The sequence below is a fragment of the Garra rufa genome, chromosome 17 (assembly GCF_049309525.1).
Source record: "Garra rufa chromosome 17, GarRuf1.0, whole genome shotgun sequence".
NCBI lineage: Eukaryota > Metazoa > Chordata > Actinopteri > Cypriniformes > Cyprinidae > Garra > Garra rufa.
This window is the reverse complement of record NC_133377.1, coordinates 3258188-3281941: the sequence shown is the minus strand read 5'-3', so window position 1 is coordinate 3281941 and position 23754 is coordinate 3258188. Positions and strand designations below refer to the sequence as shown.

Below are 23754 nucleotides of genomic sequence, written 5' to 3'. Positions count from 1 at the left end.
AAAGCCCTGGCAACCACTTAATAAAGCCATAGCAACCATCCTGAACACCTTAGCAACCGCACAGCAACATGCACTCTAGTGACTGTATGGAAAAGCCCTGGCAACCACTAAACAGAGCCATAGCAAACCATCCTGAACACCTTAGCAACCGCACAGCAATATGCACTCTAGTGACTGTATGGAAAAGCCCTGGCAACCACTTAATAAAGCCATAGCAACCATCCTGAACACCTTAGCAACCGCACAGCAACATGCACTCTAGTGACTATGTGGAAAAGCCCTGGCAACCACTAAACAGAGCCATAGCAACCATCCTGAACACCTTAGCAACCGCACAGCAATATGCACTCTAGTGACTGTATGGAAAAGCCCTGGCAGCTACCTATTAAGCCATAGCAACTATCCTGAACACCTTAGCAACCAAGCAGCTCATGCACCTTAATAACGGTATATAAAAGACCTGACAGCCACCTAACAAAACCATAGCAACCATTCTGAACACCTTAGCAACCGCACAGCAACATGCACCTTAGTGACTGTATAGAAAAGCCATGGCAACCACCTAACAAAGCCATATAGCAACTATCCTGAACACCTTAGCAACCACGCAGCTCATGCACCTTAATAACGGTATAGAAAAGCCCTGACAGCCACCTAACAAAACCATAGCAAATATCCTGAACACCCTAGCAACCGCACAGGATCATGCATCTAAGTAACGGTATAGAAAAGCCCTGACAACCACCTAGCAATGCCTTAGCAACCATACAGAACACCCTAGTAACTAGGGATGTGCAACAACGATCTCTCTCTCTCTTTAACTATAGCGCATAACTTAAATTTCACTGGCATTTCATAAACATTGCATTTTAATTAGAACTTTATAGAATGTAAAATCTATAGTAAATTCTATTTGCTTTCCATTGCAAGTCATGAAAGTGCAACAGGGAGCGCACTCTCTCTCTCTAAAGCGCGTAACAGAAAGTTCACTGGCATTTTTTGTGCAGATAGTTGTAATGTTATGTCTATATTATGTATCGAAGTTACCTGATTAATATCATATTATGTGTCATGTAACAGGCTTCAGTTTATTGGTATAAAGTCACTCTCTTGGGATGCGTTGGGATATTAACATTTATTACATGCTGAATGCGCTGCTTATCAGTGATTAGTTTCATGCTCGAATGCAATGCAATATTTGAGACGGTCATACTGCTTTTAGACGTGTCTTTCTTTTTTTAAATACTGATGTTATAATAATGCAGCAATGTTTTTTTCGTCATATTTGTTCAACAATAGGCATAATTCAGTTTGTATGGCTTTGAAAATGCGCAGACGATTTTCACAGCCGGATCTTGCTCGCTCTCTCTCTCTCTCTAGCGCGTAACTTTAAAGTTCACTGGCATTTGCATCCTTTTGTGCAGATACAAGTTGTAATGTTACTAAGTTATCTGATTAATATCATGGGATGTGTCATAGAATTTGATTCAGTTTATTGGCATGAAGTCTTAACCTCAGGCAGCTATTCCTCTTCCTTTTCAGATGCTTTCTTTGTTAATAACATTGCTGCATCATAATCATACTCTAACAGTGTCCTAATCATGTGTTCATGTTTTCATAGACAGGTTTTCATGTCATGCCCACACAATCCCCGCCCCCGATTACTTGATTTAATCGTTTTTGAAACCTTTCGATGATCTAAATGAGAAATTTCCCAAAATGCCTATTCCTACTAGTAACCACACTAGGGTTGTGCCGATAGACGATAGTATCGTGTATCGACGATAGTCAGAGATATGGCCTGTTGCTGATGCCTTTGACGATAGTAAGATGATTATTATCATTATCCGTCAAAAAGGCACCTAACTTTAGCAATGCAGCGCAGAGAGTCGGTTCTAGGATGCCTCAGAAACTTGCCGCGGTATAAACACAAGCATAGAGTAGAGAGCGCCGCAGATGTGTACAGAGAAAATGGGTAAGAGATTTATTCCTCATACAGTGTACATAGATTAAGTGTAGACTTAAGTGTAGACAGTCATTAGGATAACAGAGGTAGTAAAATGTGGTTTAGGCTGAAATAAATATGATATATCAGAATCCATCTGTATATAGTAAACATAAACATTCACCTCAGTAACATCTGTATGCGTTAACTAGAATTATGATGCGATAAAATAGCGCTAAACATATGCACGTGAATTACACACACAACGCTTCTCCACATTCTATATGAACTTATCTACAGCATGAACTGATGACAAAGATCAGACATATAGCGGAAGCATTATCGCAATATGACGGGTATAGAAAGATACATTCATTTACATTCAGGCACGCACATTTACCGCTCCATGAAGATAGCAGAGAATGAAACCGAAAGTAAACTTGAACAGAACTACCGTCAGCGTTCTGTACACGCACAACTGTGTCACAAGTCACATGCACTACCCTTACAAAACGAATAAGGAATTTATTACATATTGACACATTTACATATTATTAAATAAATTAGCACGATAGTATCGTGTATCGGCGATCTCAGAGGCTGACGATAGGACGGTATGAAAATTGAGCATATCGCCCGACACTAAACCACACAGCAACATGTGTCTTAGTAACTGTATTGAAAAGTCCTGGCATCCACCTAACAAAGCTGTAGCAACTATCCTGAACACCCTAGCAACCACACACGAGCATGCGCCTTGGTAACGGTATATAAAAGCCCTGACAACCACCTAACAAAACCATAGCAACTATCCTGAACACCCTAGCAACCACACAGCAACATGCACCCTAGTGACTGTATAGAAAAGCCTTGGCAACCACCTAGCAATGCCATAGCAACCATTCCAAACACCTTAGCGACTGCACAGCAAAATGCACCTTAGTAACGGTGTAGAAAAGCTCTGACAACCACCTAGCAATGCCATAGCAACTATCTTGAACACCCTAGCAGGAGCATGCACCTTTGTAACAGTATAGAAAAGCCCTGACAACCACATTGCAAAGCCATAGTAACCATCCTGAATATCTTAGCAACTGCACAGCAACATGTGCCTTAGTGACTGTATATAAAAGCCCTGACAGCCACCTAACAGTGCCTTACCAACTATCTTGAACACCCTAGCAACCGCACAGGAACATGCACCTTAGTAATGCTATAGAAAAGCCCTGACAACCACCCAGCAATGCCTTAGCAACCATTCAGAACGCCCAAGTAACCACACAGCAGCATGAACGTTAGTAACTGTATAGAAAAGCCCTGGCAACCACCTAGCAAAGTTGTAGCAACTATCCTGAACACCCTAGCAACTGCACAGGAATATGCACCTTAGTAACTTTGTATTAAAGCCCTGACAACTACCTAGCAACACCTTAGCAACCATTCAGAACATACCATAGTAACCACACAGCAACATGAACCTTAGTAACGGTATATAAAAGCCCTGACAACCACCTCAAAATGCCGTAGCAACTATCTTGAACACCCTAGCAACCACACAGCAACATGCACATTAGTAACTTTATAGAAGAGCCCTGACAATCACCTAGCAATGCCTTTGCAACCACCCAGAATGCCCTAGTAACCACACAGCAACATGTGTCTTAGTAACTGTATTGAAAAGTCCTGGTGTCCACCTAACACAGCTGTATTAACTATCCTGAACACCCTAGCAACCACACAGCAATGTGCACCTTAGTAACTGTATAGAAAAGCACTGGCAACCACCTAATAAAGCTGTAGCAACTATCCTGAACACCCTAGCAACCACACACAAACCAAGAACAATAACAACTCTCATTTACTTGAGCCAATCCTCTGTTCTTACCATTGCAATTATGTTTATAGAGGCAAATACATGCAAATGATTACAAATAAGCATGAAAAATAAATAGGAAAGAATTGAAATGATGTTCTGAATAGTGATTCCTTCAGGTGATTTCTAGGATTCAGTCCACCTCACCTGTTTACAAATGTTGTCTTGTTGTCTGAAATGAACCCATTGCCTGCAGCCAGACAACATGATTAAAAAACCAACAACAATAGAAAACGGAGCTGGGAGGGTTTCTCCAAACAGCGGTGCTTTTGTATGAGAATAATTGTTTCATGGCTCTTGTCACACAATAACGAGTAGGGTTCAAGCTGCTGCTCTGAAAAGAGAAAGTGTCCCCTTGGAAGACGAGAAGTGAGACAAATTGGATGCGTTTTTTTTCCCCCGCAGTCTTTCAACTGCGCTCCGGTTGCCACATCACAGGCTCTTCTGGAGATCACACACGGCAGTAGCACATTTTTTGGCATCAGCAGGGATTTTTATCTGTTGATGTGAAGTTCTTTTGCTTGCTTTCTGAAATAACTTTCAGGCAAGTTAGTTCTTGTCAAAGACTTAAGCATTACTGCCAGAAATGTTATGCTGAGGGTTTTTTTCCTCTGTCTTTGTAGGGATAATTATTGAACATTTACTCAAATGTAATTGCTGTCAGTGAGTGTGGAGTCTCTAAATATTTGTGGTGAGTTTGAAGAGAGTTCAAGAACCTTCTCGGGAACATGATGACTCACTTTATTCAGAATCCCTGCTGAATTTATTTTTCAACACCCCATCTTTATACTTTCTTTCATGAACTAAAAGTAACAATTCAACCAACATTACTGTATTTTTCTGTAGCATCACCGTAGTTCAGCTGTTTTCAAAACAGTGTAGCTTTTCTAGAATAGCAAGTTATGTTGTTCAGGAATTATTGGTGTAGTGAGGCTAAATGCTAAATTGCTGTTTTTTTTGTCAAATTGTATTGTAAAGACAGTCTTAAAGTGAATCAATAATACAACATGCTGAGAGGTCTGATTCATTTAAGTGAATGTATTTATTTTAATATTTTATTAATGAACTGTTAAAAAATGATTTACTGAAATATGAGTCACTTTGTCTTTTTTCATCAAAATTGTTTTTTAAAATCCTTTCTGAATTGTGAGTTTATATCACACAGTTGTAACTTTTTTTTTCTCAGAATTGCGAGTTTGTATCTTTCAATTATGACTTTCTCAGAATTGTGAGTTTATCTTGCAGGTGTGACTTTCTCAGAACTGCAAGTTTATATCGCAATTATGGCTTTCTTTCTCAGAATTGCGAGTTTATATTTTGCAGATGTGACTTTTTTCTCAGAACTGTGTGTTTATATCTTGCAATTATGACTTTTTTTAGAATAGTGAGTTTATATCTCAGAATTCACTTTTTTCTCAGAATTGCGAGTTTAATTTTGAGGAAAAAAAACTCACAATTGCGAGATATAAACTTGCAATTTTGAGAAAAAAAAGTTACAACTGTGTGATTTATAAAATCACAAATCAGAAATGATTTAAAAAAACAATTGATGAAAATGTAACATATTTTGCTACCAAAAAGAAGACAAAGTGACTCATTTTTTAACAGTTCATTAATAAAATATTAAAATAAATACATTCGCTAAAATTAATCAGACCTCTCTCGCAATTGTGAGTTTTTTTTCTCAAAATTATGAATTTATATCTTGCAATAATAACTTTATCAGATGTGACTTTTTTCTCAAATTGCAAGTTTAACTTTTACCTTGCAATTGTAACTTTTTCTCAGAATTGTGAGTTTATATCTTGCAATTATGACTTTCTCAGAATTGTGAGTTTATGCTTCAGTTGTCTTTTTTTCTCAGAATTGCATTTTTTTCTCTTGCAATTGTGACTTTTTTTTCAGAATTCCAAGTTTATATCTTGCAATTGTGACTTTTTCTCAGAATTGTGAGTTTATATCACACAGTTGTAACCTTTTTTTCTAAGATTTGCAAGTTTATATCACACAGTTGTGACTTTCTCAGAGCTGTGAGTTTATATCATGCAGTTGTGACTTTTTTTCTCCGAATTTTGAGTTTATATCATGCAATTGTGACTTTTTTTTCTCAGAATTACGTTTATACGTTTACGTTTATATCACACAGTTGTGATTTTTTTTTTCCTCAGAATTGTGAGTTTATATCACGCAGTTGTGACTTTTTCTCAGAATTGCGAGTTAAGCCTGAATTGTGACATAAACTTGCAATACTGAGAACATAGCAGTCTTATTTTTCCTTCAAAATTGGGGGAAAATTCTGACTATACTTCTCAGATTTGCGACTTAATTTCTCAGAATTGTCAGTTTATTCTTAGAATTGCTAGTTACTGTATACCCTACAATTCTGACTTTATAGCACGCAATTGTGAGTTTATATCCCACAGTTCTGAGAAAAAAAATCTAAATTGCGAGGTAAAAAGTTGCAATTATCTTTTTTTTTTTAATTTTCAGTCTTCCATACGTTATGCTTTATGCATTTTATAAAAAAATATGGTAAATACAGTAATTTTGTGAAATATTGCAATTTAAAGTAGCTTTCTGTTTTAAAATATTTTATAATGTATTTGAACATAAATTTGAATAACAATTACTCCAGTAAAGAAATATTTCCAACATTTTTGTAAAAAATGCGTAACTTTTTTTTTTTTTTCAGCATTCTTTGCTTAATATGAAGATCAAAAGAACAGTGTTTCTTTGAATTAGTAATATTTTGTAGCATCATAAATGCTTTGTCACGTTTAATCAGTTTAATGCCAAATAAAAGTATTAATGTCTTTCAATTTTGAATGGCAGTGTACGTTAAATGATGAGTACCTGCAATTTCAAAGTACAGTTCACTATCCTTCTATCTTAGTCTTAAAGGGTCTAAAGCTGTTTCTCAGAATGCTGGCATGTCTGTTCATCTCCCATCTCCTATTCAACTCAAACAATGTTTGTTTACAGAGAATCTGTCTCTGAACCAGAAATTGTCTCTTACAAGTTTTGAATGTGAGGAATGAAGGCCAAAAAAAAGAGAGGACAAAGCTGTCTTGTTTTATGAATTGAATGTGACTTTTATTAATGGACTCCACATGCATCTTGCTTTGAGTCAGATTCCTTCTTCACACCATAATAATTAATAATTGTCATGTGAAACATTATAAGCAGTCATTTAGAATACTGTAGGTTGAGCATATGGTGTCAGGTTCACACAGTGTCAAGTTCCTCTATGTTTCAGATGTTCACATTTGCACATTGTCATGTGTAGTGTATAACTGTCAGGAAACTGTTTGTCTAAACCACATGTTTTGAATACATAGTATTTGCTTAACCGTCTGGTTAGTTCTTACTCTCTTTTTTTCAATGCCAGATGCAAAGCTAAGAAGTACAACATCCGTCATCTGCCAACAACATCAGTGGTAATAGCATTTTACAATGAGGCCTGGTCCACTTTACTCAGAACAATTCATAGTGTGCTGGAGACAACACCAGCCATCCTACTGAAGGACGTCATACTTGTGGATGACTTTAGTGACAGAGGTGAGAGAACACTTGCTAAGCTGTTTTCACGTTTGTAAATGTGTAATTCCACCCTAGAAGATTTGTCTTATCCTGATTGGTCAGCATTACCACAACCAAAGTTATTGAGTCTGTTAGGTGCTACGCTGATGAATCAATATTGATGAATAACAAAACCATATTACGATTAATGTACAATGTTGATTCATTCCTAAAAGAATAACAGTTTTAACGATTAACACACTTAAATTACTGATTTTGTAAGATAGACCCAGAAAAACTTACATTAAATTTTTTTTTAGTATTTAGTAATTAGTTTTATATGTATACGTGTTTCTTTTGTTTTGAATTTTCTAAAATGTTCATGTTTATTTACTTTTTGTGAAATGTGGGATGTAATAGCCTGTAAAGCTTTTATGTAAATATTTGTTTTATTTAATTATTACCAAATACAAACTTGTTTTAAAACATGCTCACACATTTGTTTGTGTTTGCATATTTCATGCTTTCTCCGCAAACCTCTGGATACTAAGTTAGCTATAGATATTATTCCATATCGGTTTTTATATTTGCTTAAATAAAAACTCATTTCAGATGTTTCTAGTAAACAGTGTTGGGAGTAACTAGTTACATGTAACACTGTTACGTAATTTAATTACAAAATGTAACAAGTCTGTTACAGTTACTGAGAAAAAAAAATGTGTGATTAAATTACAGTTAATTATGAAAATGTTAACAATTACAAAGAGGGGTTACATCTGAATATCCATCTGAATACTTCTTGTATTAATATTTACTATTTCTTGGTATGATTTGAAATCAGTATTTAACCTTAGAACGCTCTCAAAGTAAAAAGAGTTCAAAATTCAAAATTCATTTTATAATCAATTCAACTAATGAAGGATTTTGAAAGTTGACAGTAATTTGTGTTGAGTGCTGCTAACACTGCCTGGTTTAATGTTTCAAAACAATTAACCGTTTAAACATTTGTTAAAAATGTAGAAAAGTAATCAAAAATGTAATCAGTTACATTAATAAAGTAATTGAAATAGTTACACTACTTATTACATTTTAAATAGGGTAACTTGTAATCTGTAACCTGTTACATTTCCAAAGTAACCGTAAGTTACTTTTCCTGTGATCTTGACATTATCTGTTGGAAGGTTTTGATTATTTTCTGCATGAATTCCAGGCTATCTGAAGTCACAGCTGGCTCAGTATGTCAGTAACCTGGAGCGCGTTCGTCTCATTCGCACCAAAAAAAGAGAAGGTCTGGTACGGGCTCGGCTCATTGGCGCCACCTACGCTACAGGACATGTGCTCACCTTCCTTGACTGCCACTGCGAGTGTGTGCCTGGCTGGATCGAGCCACTGCTGGAAAGGTGTGCCTTTGTTTTTCTTTTAATTAAATTAAATTGTAACATAGAAACACTTCAATAATGCACAGCAACTCACATGTGTAAAGTGATGTTAATTTTAATTGTCTTTTCCCTTCAGAATTGCTGAGAATGAGAGCACCATCGTATGTCCAGTGATTGACACCATTGACTGGAACACATTTGAGTTCTACATGCAGACGGATGAGCCGATGGTGGGCGGCTTTGACTGGAGGCTGACATTCCAGTGGCATGCCGTGCCTGAAATCGATCGCAAGATACGCAAATCCAGAATTGACCCTATTAGGTTGGTTTCTGCTCAACTTGTCCAAATCCAGCTTTGCTATGTGATTTTCTTGGCCGTTTAAAAAAAAAAAAAAAAAACGTTTAGAAATGTTCAAAGGGATAGTCATGTTTCAATCCTGTTATTTATTCAGTAGAACACAAAAGGAGAAATTACAATATTACTTTATTTTACACTTATTCGTTATAATATAATATATTTTTTAAATGTATTGCTCCATGTTGCATAATATATAGTTGCAATCATAATTATTCAACCCGCTTGACCCTTTGAGTAATTCTGAAGAACGTAAGTTGATAAATAATTAAAAAAATCAAATTCATTCAAGTTCATGTTTAAAATTATTCAACCCCCAAAATCACATTTGGTGCAGAATCTTTTATTCTTTAAAACCACCAATAAATACTGCTTTGAAGTGCTTTTAGAGCACTTAGAGAAGAGTCACCTCTCTACTGCAATCTTGGCCCATTCCTCACCTGAAAATGCTTTCAGATCACTGATAATCTGTGGTTTTCATATTGCCACTGCTTTCTTCAAATTCAACCAGATATGTTCAATGAGAATTAAATCTGGAGACTAAACAGGCCACTTAAGAACATTTTATGATTGATCTCTGAACCAAGCGTAAGTAGATTTGGATGTATACTTTGGGATGATTGTCTTGTAGGAAAGTCCATTAATCATTAGCTTCAGTCTTTGCACCTAAAGCATCACAATTCTTTGCCAAAATGGCCTGATACTTCAAAGAATCCATAATGTCCTTCATAGAGTCATGGTTTTCACTTCCTGCAACAGTAACTGTAACAAGACTCGTCCACCTCCATGTTTGACTATGGAGATGGTGTTCTTCTGCTTATAAGTTTGAACCAGACATACCGCTGATCCATGGGTTAAAAAAAATTCAGTTTGGTCACATCATTCCATAAAACATTCTTCCAGAACTCCACAAGTCTATCTAAATAATTATGAGTAATTATGACTTAGCTGTATTATTTACAAATCCTAGAACTCAAAGATATTTCATTATATAGATGAGGTCAAAAGTTTACATCCCCACATATTTTACCAAAATAAGAGGGATCATACAAAATGCATGTTATTTTTTTATTTAGTACTGACCTAAGATATTTCACATAAAAGGCATTTACATATAGTTCATGAGAGAAAATAATAGTTGAATTTATAAAAATGACCCCGTTCAAATGTTTACATAAACTTGATTCTTAATACTGTGTTGTTACCTGAATGATCCACAGCTGTGTTTTAGTTTAGTGATAGTTGTTCTTGAGTTTCTGGTTTGTCCTGAACAGTGAAACTGCCTGCTGTTCTTCAGAAAAATCCTTCAGGTTCCACAAATTCTTTGGTTTTTCAGCCTTTTTGTGTATTTAACCCTTTCCAACAATGTCTGTATGAGTTTGAGATCCATCTTTTCACACTGAGGACAACTGAGGGACTCATATGCAACTATTACAGAAGGGTTAAACACTCACTGATGCTTCAGAAGGAAACACAATGCATTAAGAGCCGGGGGTGTATACATTGTATATATTGACATTGTCACATTATCCAAGTCCTGGATCTTCAGATAAGCTTGTATTTGTAAAGTACTGCAGTCTCTGGGGGGTTGAATAATTTCGATTGCAACTGTATATCGACTGGTATTGGATATTTATTTGTTAATGCTTATTTCCTCTATTTTTACAATTTGATTCACCTAAGACTTCATATTTAATATACCATTAATGTAATAACACTGTTAAATGTAATATTTAGCAAATCTTAAAAATGATATCCATTTTTCTTCCTGTATATTCTAATTTATCGCTTATCAGTCATAACTTAAAGGGATAGTGACTAATAAATAAATAAAAATTCTTTCATTAACTACTCACCCTCATGTCGTTCCGAACCCGTAAGACTCTTGTTCATCTTTGAAACACAAATGAAGATATTTTTGATGAAATCTATGAGCTTCTGACCCTATATAGACAGCAACACAACTGACACGTTCAAGGCCCAGAAAGATAGTAAGGACATCGATAAAATAGTCCATGTGAAATCAGTGGTTCAACCATAATTTTACGAAGCTACGAGAATACGTTTTGTGTGCAACGAAAACAAAATAATGACTAAGCAGGGTCAGAAAGGTTTCAGATTTCATCAAAAATGTCTTCTATAGGGTGAACTATCCCTATAATCATAAAATAATTATCATCTAAAATTTACATTTTGGAGCATTTCTAAATTAATTTCATAAGAGAGGGATAGTTAATTCACGTCATTCCAAACTAATACATTTGGGTATCTCTTTCTTCCAGTAAAAACTTTCAAAAGGTTATCTTCATAAAGAAAATGGACTGCAATAGGATTGCAGTGATATCATGTTGATTAAATTCAGATGCAGTGCAGTGAATAGACTACATGTTAATGCTCAGACCCAGGGGTACTTTCAAATACTGTCCAGTTCTGCGCTAGATTTCTCTCTAGGCTTGTCCAAGGGCAGACCCAGAGGCGCTCAGTGGAAACTAAGAAGCACTTACCTGCTAGAAAATTGGTGCTAGGGAATATCTCTGATGAATTGCCAATGCTCTGCTGCTTTTCATTTCACAGGTCTCCCACAATGGCAGGAGGCCTATTTGCCGTCAGCAAGGCCTACTTTGAGTATCTGGGCACTTACGATATGGGCATGGAGGTCTGGGGAGGAGAGAATCTGGAACTTTCTTTCAGGGTAAGACTCCTGTATTCTGTATTCACATTACCTTTTGTACTGGTAATTTGCATAGGCTTCCCATCGGAGCGTGTCGACGTGAAAGACTGAGAGCCACTGTTTATAATTAGACACATCTCTCATATTGGATTTCTTTTTTTAGCCTATACCTAGAAATGAAGATTGATAGTGTGTATACCATGGAGTAATCTTTTATGCATATGGAAACAGAATACGTTCATGTATAATTGATGTGCTGTGAATTGGTATACAAAAGCATGCAGGAATTAAAGTCAGAAAATGGATAAAAAGGAATTTTGTTGGTGTCCCAACAGATCTAAAGCACTGTTTTCATGTCATGTTTAATTTCTGACAGACAGTACATTCCAATATAATCAGACAATCCAACTTTGTACACTGAAAATGTTATGCAAGATGAATCAGATCTCATTAAATAAACTATGACGCTCTAGAAGAATGCTGTGGGGTTATTAGCTATAATTTAAAAAAAAGATTTTCAATGTTAAAATTACTTTTTTGTATCCTGTTTTAATATAAGTCAGTGATACTGTAGGTTGTTTTTTTCTCAAAAAAGCATTTGCCGTCTTGAATAGCCAGATGTAGCCTGTTTGAAAACAATATTTATTGTTGTATTATTTATAATTATTAATGAATATTTAATTAACAAATGTGCACAAGGCCTATTTTTTATTTATTAATAATTTATTTTTTAAATATGTGACACTGGACCACAAAACCAGACTTAAGTAGCACAGGTTTATTTCTAGCAATAGCCAAAAATACATTGTATGGGTCAAAATCATCGATTTTTCTTTTATGCCAAAAGTGATTAGGTTAGTAAGTAAAGATCATGTTCCATAAGGATATTTTGTACGTTTCCTATCATAAATATATCAAAACTTAATCTTTGATTAGTAATATGCATTGCTAAGAACTTAATTTGGACAACTTTAAAGGTGATTTTCTCAGTATTTAGATTTTTTTGCACCCTCAGATTCCAGATTTTGAAATAGTTGTAGCAAAAATTGTCCTGTCTTAACAAACCATACATCAATGGAAAGCTTATTTATTTGGCTTCAGATGATGTTTAAATCTCAATTTCAAAAATATTACCCTTATGACTGGTTTTGTGGTCCAGGGACGCACTAGTGGTACAGAAATGTATTTATTTAACTTTTTATTACAATTATTATTAATGCAATGTGTAATAAATGTAATATGAAATGCATAATTAATCATTTTCCATTATTGTCTTTTATTATTACTTTTTAAAAAGCATATTTGTACTACTTCATCTTAAATGGGAAAAAAACCCCATAACGTCTTATTTTTTGTTCTGTCAAACGATTAATCGCGATTAATCACGATTAATCGCATCCAAAATGAAAGTTTTTGTCTACATAATATGTGTGTACAGTGTGTATTTAATTTGTGTATATAAATACATACACATGTATGTATGTATATATTTAAGAAAAATGTTTATATATTAAAAATATTTGTCTAATATAAATTATATAAATGTAAATATTTACAAAATATGCTGTATGTGTATGTATTTATATATACATAATAAATATACACAGTACACACATGTAAACAAACTTTTATTTTGAATGTGATTAATCGCGATTAATCGTTTGACAGCACTACTTGTTTTTTTTCTTCTTTTAAATCAGAAATTTACATAATCTCTCTTAGGATTCGATCAGCTGTTTTCTTGGGTGATTCTGGCTTCATTTGAAACATTTTGTTTGTTTTTTAAACAATGTTTTGTTACTTGCAGGTGTGGCAGTGTGGAGGGTCTTTAGAAATTCACCCATGCTCCCACGTGGGCCACGTGTTCCCCAAGAAAGCGCCATACTCCCGATCCAACTTCCTTCAGAACACTGTCCGTGCTGCTGAGGTTTGGATGGACTCTTACAAGCAGCATTTCTACAACCGAAACCCTCCAGCACGCAAGGTACTCCTCCTTTCACCACGAATTGTCGTTGGACAGCACCTCTTTAATATCCTGTGCCGTTGCATAATCTGAGTTGTACAGCCGTTGTATCATTTCCTCATTTAACTGCTTCAGCGTTTATCTAGAAAAGCGCTGTTCTTAAAATTGCTTACGCACACCTGAAGGGGGAAAAACCTGTGAAAGAGATAAATGACGGTCTGGTTTTGCTTGAATGCTTTCCGTTCTATCGGTTTACAGTGTTTGTTCTTCCTTTGGCTGTCTATGAAAAGCTTATTAGCGGGTAAAGATAATAAAACTAGGCCAAACATATATTATATCAACCTGGCTGACATGAATCTGGCATGTAACTCCATATTACTTTGCGGAGAATTTACATTATTAATGACACGGAGCTGCGATCAAATAATAAATCACTCTCTAGTAGCCACGACACTAGATGCCACGAGTAACAATATTTGACCTCTTTTTTTTTGCTGTAATGAGTTGTTCGTGTACACAAGGTCTGAATGAAAATGACCTTGAAAAGCCTAAGTTAATATTGTCTTGTTTACATGGCAAAGTTTCTTTGACACTTGGTTTATTGGAAGTGTGTCGTGGCAGTTCTTGTGTCAACATTACAGGACAACTACAAGGAAGTACGTACGTGGCATTCAGTTTGATAGAAATGTAGTCCAAGAAGTTTTAACTAGAGTAAATTTATAACAAAGTCAATGTCAATAAAATTAATGTCAATACAGTACAAACAAACACACATTAGCATTGATGGCATTCATAGACAGGACAATTAGAGTGCTAATTAATGCATATAGTGTAATAATATATAATTAATGAAATAATCATATAATTATGGACATATGTGACCCTGGACCACAAAACCAGTCATAGCAAGCAAGTAGAATGTTAAGTAGTATGTTAAGTAAAGATGTTCCATGAAGATATTTTGTACATTTCCTCCTGTAAATATATAAAACTTAATTTTTGATTAGCAGTATGCATGGCTATGAACTTCATTTGGACAACTTTAAAGGCGATTTTCTCAATATTTAGATTTTTTTTGCACCCTCAGATTCCAGACATAAAATAGTTGTATCTCGGCCAAATACTATCCTATACTAACAACCATACATCAATGGAAAGCTTATTTATTCAGCTTTCAGTGAATGTATAATGTATAAATCTCAATTGACCCTTATGACTGGTTTTGTGGTCCAGGGTCACATATGTTCCAGTAAATAGTCTGTCAGCTTTGCCTTGAGGCCTGATTTTGATTTGCTCCTGTAGGAGACTTATGGGGATATATCTGAAAGGATAGTGCTGCGAGACCGTCTTCAGTGTCAGAGTTTTGAATGGTACCTACAGAACGTCTACCCCGGACTGCATGTGCCAGAGGACAGGCCTGGCTGGCATGGTGCGGTAAGTGTCTAATGTAATCTAATTCCCTCCAGAGTACATTTTAATGTCATTCTCACTATTTTTCACTGGTTTGACATATGGTCTGATCTGGTTCCTGGTGTAGGTGCGTAGTGCCGGAGTCCACTCTGAATGTCTGGACTATAATGCTCCGGACCACAACCCTACAGGAGCTCATCTGTCCCTGTTCGGCTGTCATGGACAAGGCGGAAATCAGGTAAATAACATCAGTATTAAAGAGAGAGTTAAATTTCCGGATCATTTACTCACCCCCATTTCATCCAAGATGTTCATGTCTTTCTTTCTTCAGTCGAAAAGAAATTAAGGTTTTTGAAGAAAACATTCCAGGATTTTTCTCCGTATAGTAGACTTTCATGTTTTTTTTTATTTATTTTGTAAAGGCCATTTGACTTTCTTTGCACGTTCGCTTTAAAGGATTAGTTCACTTCCAGAACAAAAATTTACAGATAATGTACTCATCCTGTTGTCATCCTAAGATGTTCGTGTCTTTCTTCAGTCGTAATGAAATTATGTTTTTTGAGGAAAACATTTCAAGATTTCCTTGCATAAAATGGATATGTATTGTGCCCCCAAGTTTGAACTTTCAAAATGCAGTTTAAACGCAGCTTCAAAGTAATCCAAACGATCCCAGCTAAGAAAGAAGGGTCTTATCCAGTGAAACGATTGGTTATTTTTAAAACAAACTGACAATTTATATACTTTTAACCTCAAATGCTTGTCTTGTCTAATCTCTGCGATGCACATTCGTAGTCTGTGTAATCCAGTTCAATACAGTTAAGGTATGTTGAAAAACTCCCATCTCGTTTTCATCTTCAACTTCAAAATCGTCATACAACGCCGTTTCACTTTGTAAACACTGGGTCGGTACTTCTGCAGCGTTGTAGGACGATTTTGAAGTTGGGGAAGAAAACGAGATGGGGGTTTTTTGACATACCCTAACTGTATTGACCCGTATCACACAGACTACGCATGCGCATCGAGGTAAGACGAGCATTTGAGGTTAAAATGTATATAAATTGTCAATTTGTTTAGAGAATAACCAGTCGTTTCACTAGATTAAGACCCTTCTTCCTCGGCTGGGATCATTTAGAGTCATTTGAAGCTCCTTTTAAACTGCATTTTGAACGTTCAAACTTGGGGGCACCATAGAAGTCCATTATATGGAGAGAAATCCTGAAATGTTTTCCTCAAAAAACATCATTTCTTAACGACTGAAGAAAGAAAGACGTGAACATCTTGGATGACAAGGGGGTGGGTACATTATCTGTAAATTTTTGATCTAAAAGTGAACTAATCCTTTAAGTCATGGATGCAGAGCTAGTGCAAGATGAGCATTTGTGGTTAAAAAGTATTTACATTTTGTTTTTTTGGAAAATAACATATAATTTGAAGCTTAAACCTACTGATCCACATCAAACGGTGACACATTGCTGCCACACACATATTAATTTGTCCACTTCATTATGTCATAGTAACGAGATATGTCATTTTAACAACATCTTTTCTCGTAATAACAAGGTATTTTTTCTTGTTAAAATGGCATTTTTTTTCTTCATAAAAACAAGATGTTTTCTTGTTAAAACAACATCTTTTGTCGTAAGAACAAGATAGTTTCTTGTAAAAATGGCATGTTTTCTTGTAAAAATGAGATGTTATGTCATTAAAAAGATAACAACATTAAGGGCTTGGAATATTTCTTTATTTGAATGACTAAAGTTTGATTTAACAACAAATCGAAATACAAACAGAAAGTACTCAAGAGAAATGACAAAGGGTTTGATTTTATTATGTTGTTGAAACAAGATAATTATGTTATTTTAACAAGATAATTATGTAGTTTTAACGGCATTCCTTGTTTTTTTTTTACGAGAAAATATGTTTTAACGACAGTTATTTCCATTTATCTTTGGTTTATTACGAGATAATGAGATAATGTTTTAACAAGAAAATTGACGTTTTTCGTTTATCTTTCATTTATTACGTTTTTTTTTAACAAGATAATTATGTTCCTTTAACAAGATGGTTAAGTTGTTTTAACAACATCTCATTTTTACGAGAAAAGATGTTTTAACAAGATAATTATTGTTTTCACAATTAACATCTTGTTTTTTCGAAAAAAAGATGTAATTTTAATGACATAACATCTCGTCGTTATTATGAGAAAAGATGTTTTTTTAACGAGAAAAGATGATGTTAAAACGTCATAACATCTCTTTATTATGACATAATTGAGTGTAGAAAAAATAGTTTGTGTGTGGTAGCAATGCATTACTGTACCATTGAAGCCCACTAAATGGAGAAAAATCCTGGAATGTTTTCCTCAAAAACCTTACTTTATTTTCAACTGAAGACAAAAAGACCATCTTGGGTGACATGGGGTGAGTAAATTATCAGGAAATTTTAATTCTGCAGTGAACTAATAATGAGAAAACATTTTAGTCATGTTTTTCGTAACATTTGAATACCATTTAATTATAGTAATTGACTTTTGAAATATTTCAAATTAAATAAATGCATATATGTACTTAACATGTGCATAATATTTTGAAATGCATCATTCAGCCATAATTTATTTTTTCATCTGAGCACAAAAGAAGAAGGATGAAGGATCAAAGGATTGTGAATGTGACTGTCAAGCTTTAAGAAGTATATAACAGCACCATCAAAGTGTTTCTCATGACTTGTGCGATATATTTCTAGTCTTCCGAAGGCATATAAATAGCTTTGCGTGACAAATAGACTGAAAAATCGAATCAAATCTGACACTGTGCTACATGCTTATGTAAGTGCAATCCATATGAGCAGAATATAGGTGAGGACAACGAGTTAATTGGTTCCCACGCGTATCATTAATAGAGCAAATCTGAATTTGAGGAAGTGAATGAGATTTGAGAATAGTCTCCCACAGGGACTTCACTTCACACTTTAGAGGCTGATGCGTTACTCAACAGCCTGACGTCTCGAAAATGGATTAAAGGGGCCTTTCTATTAATGCCAGAGCTATCGGGTAACTTTAAAAATGAGCATGAGGTGCATTTCACTTTTAGTTATATAACACCTACGACGGCAAATGCAGGAGATCCTTCAGACCCTGTTTGTTGCATTTGCAGTGAAACAAAGCAAGCTTTATTTGTGCCGAAATATAATCCATCCTGAGATGGGCAGCCCTTCTGAGGGTACTATCACAGTTGGAGAAATGAACGAGTTGCAGGGGATGTATATTTAATGGAAAGGAAAGCCTGCACATGTGTCTGGTGGCTTATGTCACCGCTGTGCATCAAGGGACTCTGAAGTAGCGCCATGTGTGAGTGAAAATCAATGTTTCCACAGCCAAGGCTGAAAAGGAAACCTTAGCCACTTCTGCTCAAAGATAGATGTGTGTATGAAATATACATGTGGCCTGTGAGACTAATGATGACTGCAGTTTGAACCTGACAGAAGTTTTCTCTTCACCGAGGTCACATCTGTCCATCTGATAAACACTGGAGATGACTTATTTAAATAGCTCTAAATAGCTACACTTTTTAGTTTCTTTCAGCCAGCTTTCGAACTTTTACCCTCGAAGGATCTACTTCTGATCTTCTGCCCGGAGAAATGATTTGCTTATGAATTATTAACCCAAGTTGGATTGTTAACAACATCCGTATCTGTTGCTCATATGGCATTTGCTACAGAGCATGAGGTTTTCTAGAGGCATGTTTTTAATGAATTCCACATGCAACAAATTAATTTCTTAAGATTTTCCCAACCCTTTGTAGTTCAATATTCAGGCAGTTACTCTGGAATGGCCTAATGTATTTATAATATAAAAAGGTAAAAAAAAATCATAGATAGTTTGAGGTCAGTGTGTGTGTGAATGTATTATATATGGGCCATTCTACATAATTGGTGCAAACGGCTGTCCCACAACCAAAAACACATTTAAAAAGCATTTAAGTATTCAAATCTTAGATGTTTACTAAATCCTTTTATTATCTATTAAAGCCCTATTAAATCTATTAAATTAAATAATATTTAAAATATCAGTAATCTTAACATATATAAAATCATAATTTAGTGGGTACTTGCAATTGGAAGGTGGCTACATTTCAATTTATGAAAATTATATTTTTAATCATTTTTGCTATTTATTCTATCATTGTTTTTAAAAATATCTTAATAAAAAAAAAAAAAAAAAAAAATATATATATATATATATATATATATATATATATATATATAGTAAATTATGAAACTTTATGCAGTAAAATTCATTTTCATGTCACTTCCAAAACAGTGTATGTTTTAGTCCATTGGCTGAGACTCATTTTGAACTAGGTTACATTTATTTTTAAGACATTTCCTATACTTACTTTGGGCCAATATCAGTTAATTGTCATTTTGTATTTCCAGAAAGTTTTGGAATATTTGTCCTCTCCCCAAATTTCTCACTACTGAAACATAATATATAATTTATTATATAAGTAACCTGCAAGATTTTGCTTGCATATTCCTTGTAAATATATTTTTTCAATTTTATTAAAGTTTTTTAGAGGTAAATCAATAACAAGTACATTTTCAACAATATTTCAAGTGTGATTTACGAGATTTGTTATATTTTGAATCCCATTTTTCTTTGTAAAAGCCAAAAAGTTGATCATACTGATTTCAAAGTTAAGGATTCATTAATTTGAATATACATTGAACCAAAAACTATCATAACATCTTAGTTGATAATTCAGTATACTTTATTTTTGACAAAACATCCTATGTTTCATTAGTGACAGTAATGTTTTGGTGGCGACCAGCCGACCACATCACATTGCAGAATATTTACCTCACATACTAAGACACTACTAAAACAAATTCTAAAATACTCAAAATTTGCGTAACTGTGCTAAAATTTTGTTTATTTCCCCAAATATGGGGATCATGTGTCCCTTTTGTCATACTGAAACAATGATGACCAAATATTTCGGTAGTGACTGTTTCAGTAGTGACAATTTTAGATACTTTTGAAGCTAGCTCAAAGATGCTAATCAGCACATGGTTAGCTAGCACAGTTTTTTTGGAAGATATTCCAAAATATTTAGTTTCTATATGTGTACAACTGTTCAGAACTGTGCTAGAACAGTTGTACACATATAGAAACTAAATATTTTGGAATATCTTCCAAAAAAAGTGTTTAATTATAGACGAATGGTGTTCGGTAGTGACATTCTTTTAAGTTACACAGATTTTTCTTACTTTTGAACACATTTACCTCAAAATGATTGGGCCTATCTACTTAGCTTGTAGCTATGAGAGAGAGGGACACATAAATATTTCCTGATCATAAATGTACAGTTGTAGTTATAATACACTGTTTCGGTAGTGATATGAAAAATACATAAAGTTTTAGAATTTACAAAGAAATTGTAATATTTTTTTTTTAACTTCACTTCTTTTTAAAAAATCAAAAATATATTTTTAAAAACAACGATGGAATAAAATGCAAAGATTATTTCAATATCATTTTCATAATTTGAAATGTAGTACCCACTAAATGAAGATTTTATATAAATTAAACTTACTGGTATTTTAAATATTATTGTGGCTTTCAATAGATAATAGAAGGATCTTAGTAAACCTCTAAGATTTGAATACTTACATGCTTTTTAAATGTGTTTTTTGGCTGTGGGACAGCAGTTTGCACCAATTCTGTAGAATGGCCCATATATCCATTATCAATATGTATGAAGCAACAGAAAACGAATGTGACAAATTTCTTTTCAAACTAAATGTTATCTCTCTCTTTCTCTCTTAGTACTTCGAGTACACCTCTCAGAAGGAGATTCGTTTTAACTCGGTGACTGAGCTGTGTGCTGAGGTTCAGGATGGAATGACATACATCGGGATGAAGCATTGTCCGCAAGACGGTGCTCCCAGACCTCCCGGCATCATATGGGAGTTCAGAGACGTGAGTCTGCTCGCCTAGAGCTCACATTATCACTGAAGTGCCATCAGCCACCAGGATGAGATAAGAAACCAACAAAGTTATTGTATATCAGATCTGCTCTGTTGTTGCATCCCCATGCCAAAAATCCCTTATCTGGCATTTGTGTCTTTTCAGGATGGCAGCATATATCACCCTCACTCAAACATGTGTATCACTACATACCGCACAGAAGACGGCCGTGCAGATATCCAGATGAGAAGCTGCTCTCCTGGAGACAAACACCAGCGATGGAGCTTCGAGTGACTTAAACCCCATGTGAACTTGGATGTAAGTGCAATTAGCAAAAAGAACGACACTTCCGGCTTGGCATGAAAAAAAGGAGCAAAGAACGGGCATAAAAATAGCACCCATCCCTCCATATAGTGCCTTTGCAAACCAAAGTGGACATACATGTAGTGCCAATTCTCAAGTCCGAAGTGCATGTTAGAGCTATTAATTACACATTGTAGCAAATACATCCATCCGGCGTGTTGGAGCAGCAATTTTGTTTACATCGATGCACTATACAGTTAAGGTCAAAAGTTTACACCCCCCTTTCAGAATCTGCAAAATAGTAATTATTTCACCAAAATAAAAGAGATTATACAAAATTCATGTTATTGTTTATTTAGTACTGACCTGAATAAGATATTAAACTATGTTTACATATAGTCCACAAGAAAAGAAAATAGTTGAATTTATAAAAATGACCCGGTTTAAAAGTTTACATACGCTTGATTCTTAATACTATGTTCTTACGTGAATGATCCACAACTGTTTTTTTTATTTGTTTAATGATAGTTGTTCATGAGTCCCTTGTTTGTCCTGAACAGTGAAACTGCCTGCTGTTTTTCAGAAAAATCCTTCAGGTTTTTTTTTTCTAGCATTTTTGTGTATTTGAACCCAAACAGGAAAAACTATGCATTAAGATCTGGGGGTGAAAACTTTTTAAATTCGAATATCAGGGTAAATTTATCTTATTTTGTCTTCTGGAAAACATGTATTTAGCCTTTGAGGAGCAGTACTAAATGAAAAAATAAGATATTTGGCCAAAATAAGAAAAATGTACACATCTCCATTTTGTTCAAAACTTTACACCCCCCGGCTCTTAATGCATATTTTCTCCTTCGAGAGCATCAGTAAGTGTTTGAACCTTCTGTAATAGTTGCATATGATTCCCTCAGTTGTCCTCAATGTGAAAAGATGGATCTCAAAATCATACAGTCATGGTTGGAAAGGGTTCAAATACACAAAAATGCTGAAAAACCAAAGAATTTGTGGGACCTGAAGGATTTTTTTTTTGAAGAACAGTGGGCAGTTTAACTGTTCAGGACAAAAAAGGGGCTCATGAACAACTAAGAACACCACAGCAGTAAGAATGAAGGGGATGTAAACTTTTGAACGGGGTCATTTTTATTAATTAACTATTTTCCCCTATTTAGGTCAGTACTAAATAAACAAAAACATGCATTTTGTATGATCCCTTTTATTTTGGTAAAATGAACATTTTGCAGATTCTGAAAGGTGGTTGCAAACGTTTGACCTTAACTGTATGCTTTTAGTGAATCATTTTTAGACTCAGCAGTAACTAATCTTTAGATTTACTGCACAGCGATTTTATTTAATTGTACCAGAAGTGACTGATTTGAGGATGTTGTGAGTGGGTTTGTCTTGATTGTTGTTCTTATGTGGTCTTGAGGCTGTTTTATGTATTACTAGGGTATTTAGGGTCTTTCACCTTGTTTTGTGTAAGCTGCATGGACTGTTTTGACACACTGGTGTTGATGGAACTGTACCAGCATTGTAAGTCTCACTCACACTAACATCAGTGTTCAAATAGTTTGTTAGGATGTACACTTCAATTTGAAGTAGATTACAGAAACTGTACTTTAGAGTTGGTATAAAATGTACAGCAGTTGCGGACCAAATTTTTCAAATCTTAAACCGGTTTTTACCCACTTTTCTTATAAAAATGAATTGACTCACCAGAAAGTGCCTGACTTTTTAAAACGGTGCATTTTCCTTCACAATTCAAAGTGTTACAGTACTTTATCATGATACTGGCCAAAGTACAATTTAGAAAAGTGCCTTTATCATGGGTTCACATATTCAAAACTAAATCATGTATCAAGTTTTGGTAAATATTTTGAAAATGCTATATTGTACATACAAGGATAACACCTTTATTTTTGCACTAAAATCATTTGAAATGGCAAGGTAATTTTTTTATCTCTCGTCCTTTGTAATTGTCAGTGAATTTAATGGTTTAAAGGGATTGTTGGGAAGTGAACATGAAATTTGAATTACTACTGATAAAGCACAGTTTGTGGTGATCATGTGTTTTGCTGATCGACTGTAATGAAGTATTTTTGGAACGTGGAAAAAAGTACAAAGTATTTGTCTTTATAAATTAAATTAAAGTTCTGTATGTTACATTCATTGTGGTGGTTTGTTTATCTTGGCAAGTCCTTGACTCTCTGCTGCTGTGCCATCTAGTGGTGGGAAAATAAGATGGGAGATTTAAAAAAAAAAAAATTTTCATGTTATTGTAGCAGCGAAATGCATTTAGTCAAGATTTGATCAGGTAAAGTTCCCTTTAAAATAAGATGTTCCATTCACAGTTTTATATTTGTGAGCCTCT

General features: G+C 34.7%; 1 protein-coding gene across 1 annotated transcript in view; it reads left to right on the top strand.

Moving 5' to 3' along the window:
- The window catches only part of poc1bl (POC1 centriolar protein homolog B (Chlamydomonas), like), a 36153-nt gene extending 12601 nt beyond the window's left edge, over nt 1–23552 (top strand). The window contains exons 3-11 of the mRNA XM_073821567.1: nt 7207–7376; nt 8548–8737; nt 8853–9038; nt 11646–11763; nt 13550–13726; nt 15008–15139; nt 15243–15353; nt 20943–21095; nt 21249–23552. Of these exons, the coding sequence (XP_073677668.1) occupies nt 7207–7376; nt 8548–8737; nt 8853–9038; nt 11646–11763; nt 13550–13726; nt 15008–15139; nt 15243–15353; nt 20943–21095; nt 21249–21377 (1366 nt within the window). The 3' untranslated portion in view covers nt 21378–23552. The remainder of the gene's footprint in view (nt 1–7206; nt 7377–8547; nt 8738–8852; nt 9039–11645; nt 11764–13549; nt 13727–15007; nt 15140–15242; nt 15354–20942; nt 21096–21248) is intronic.
- The last annotated feature ends 202 nt before the right edge of the window (nt 23553–23754 follow it).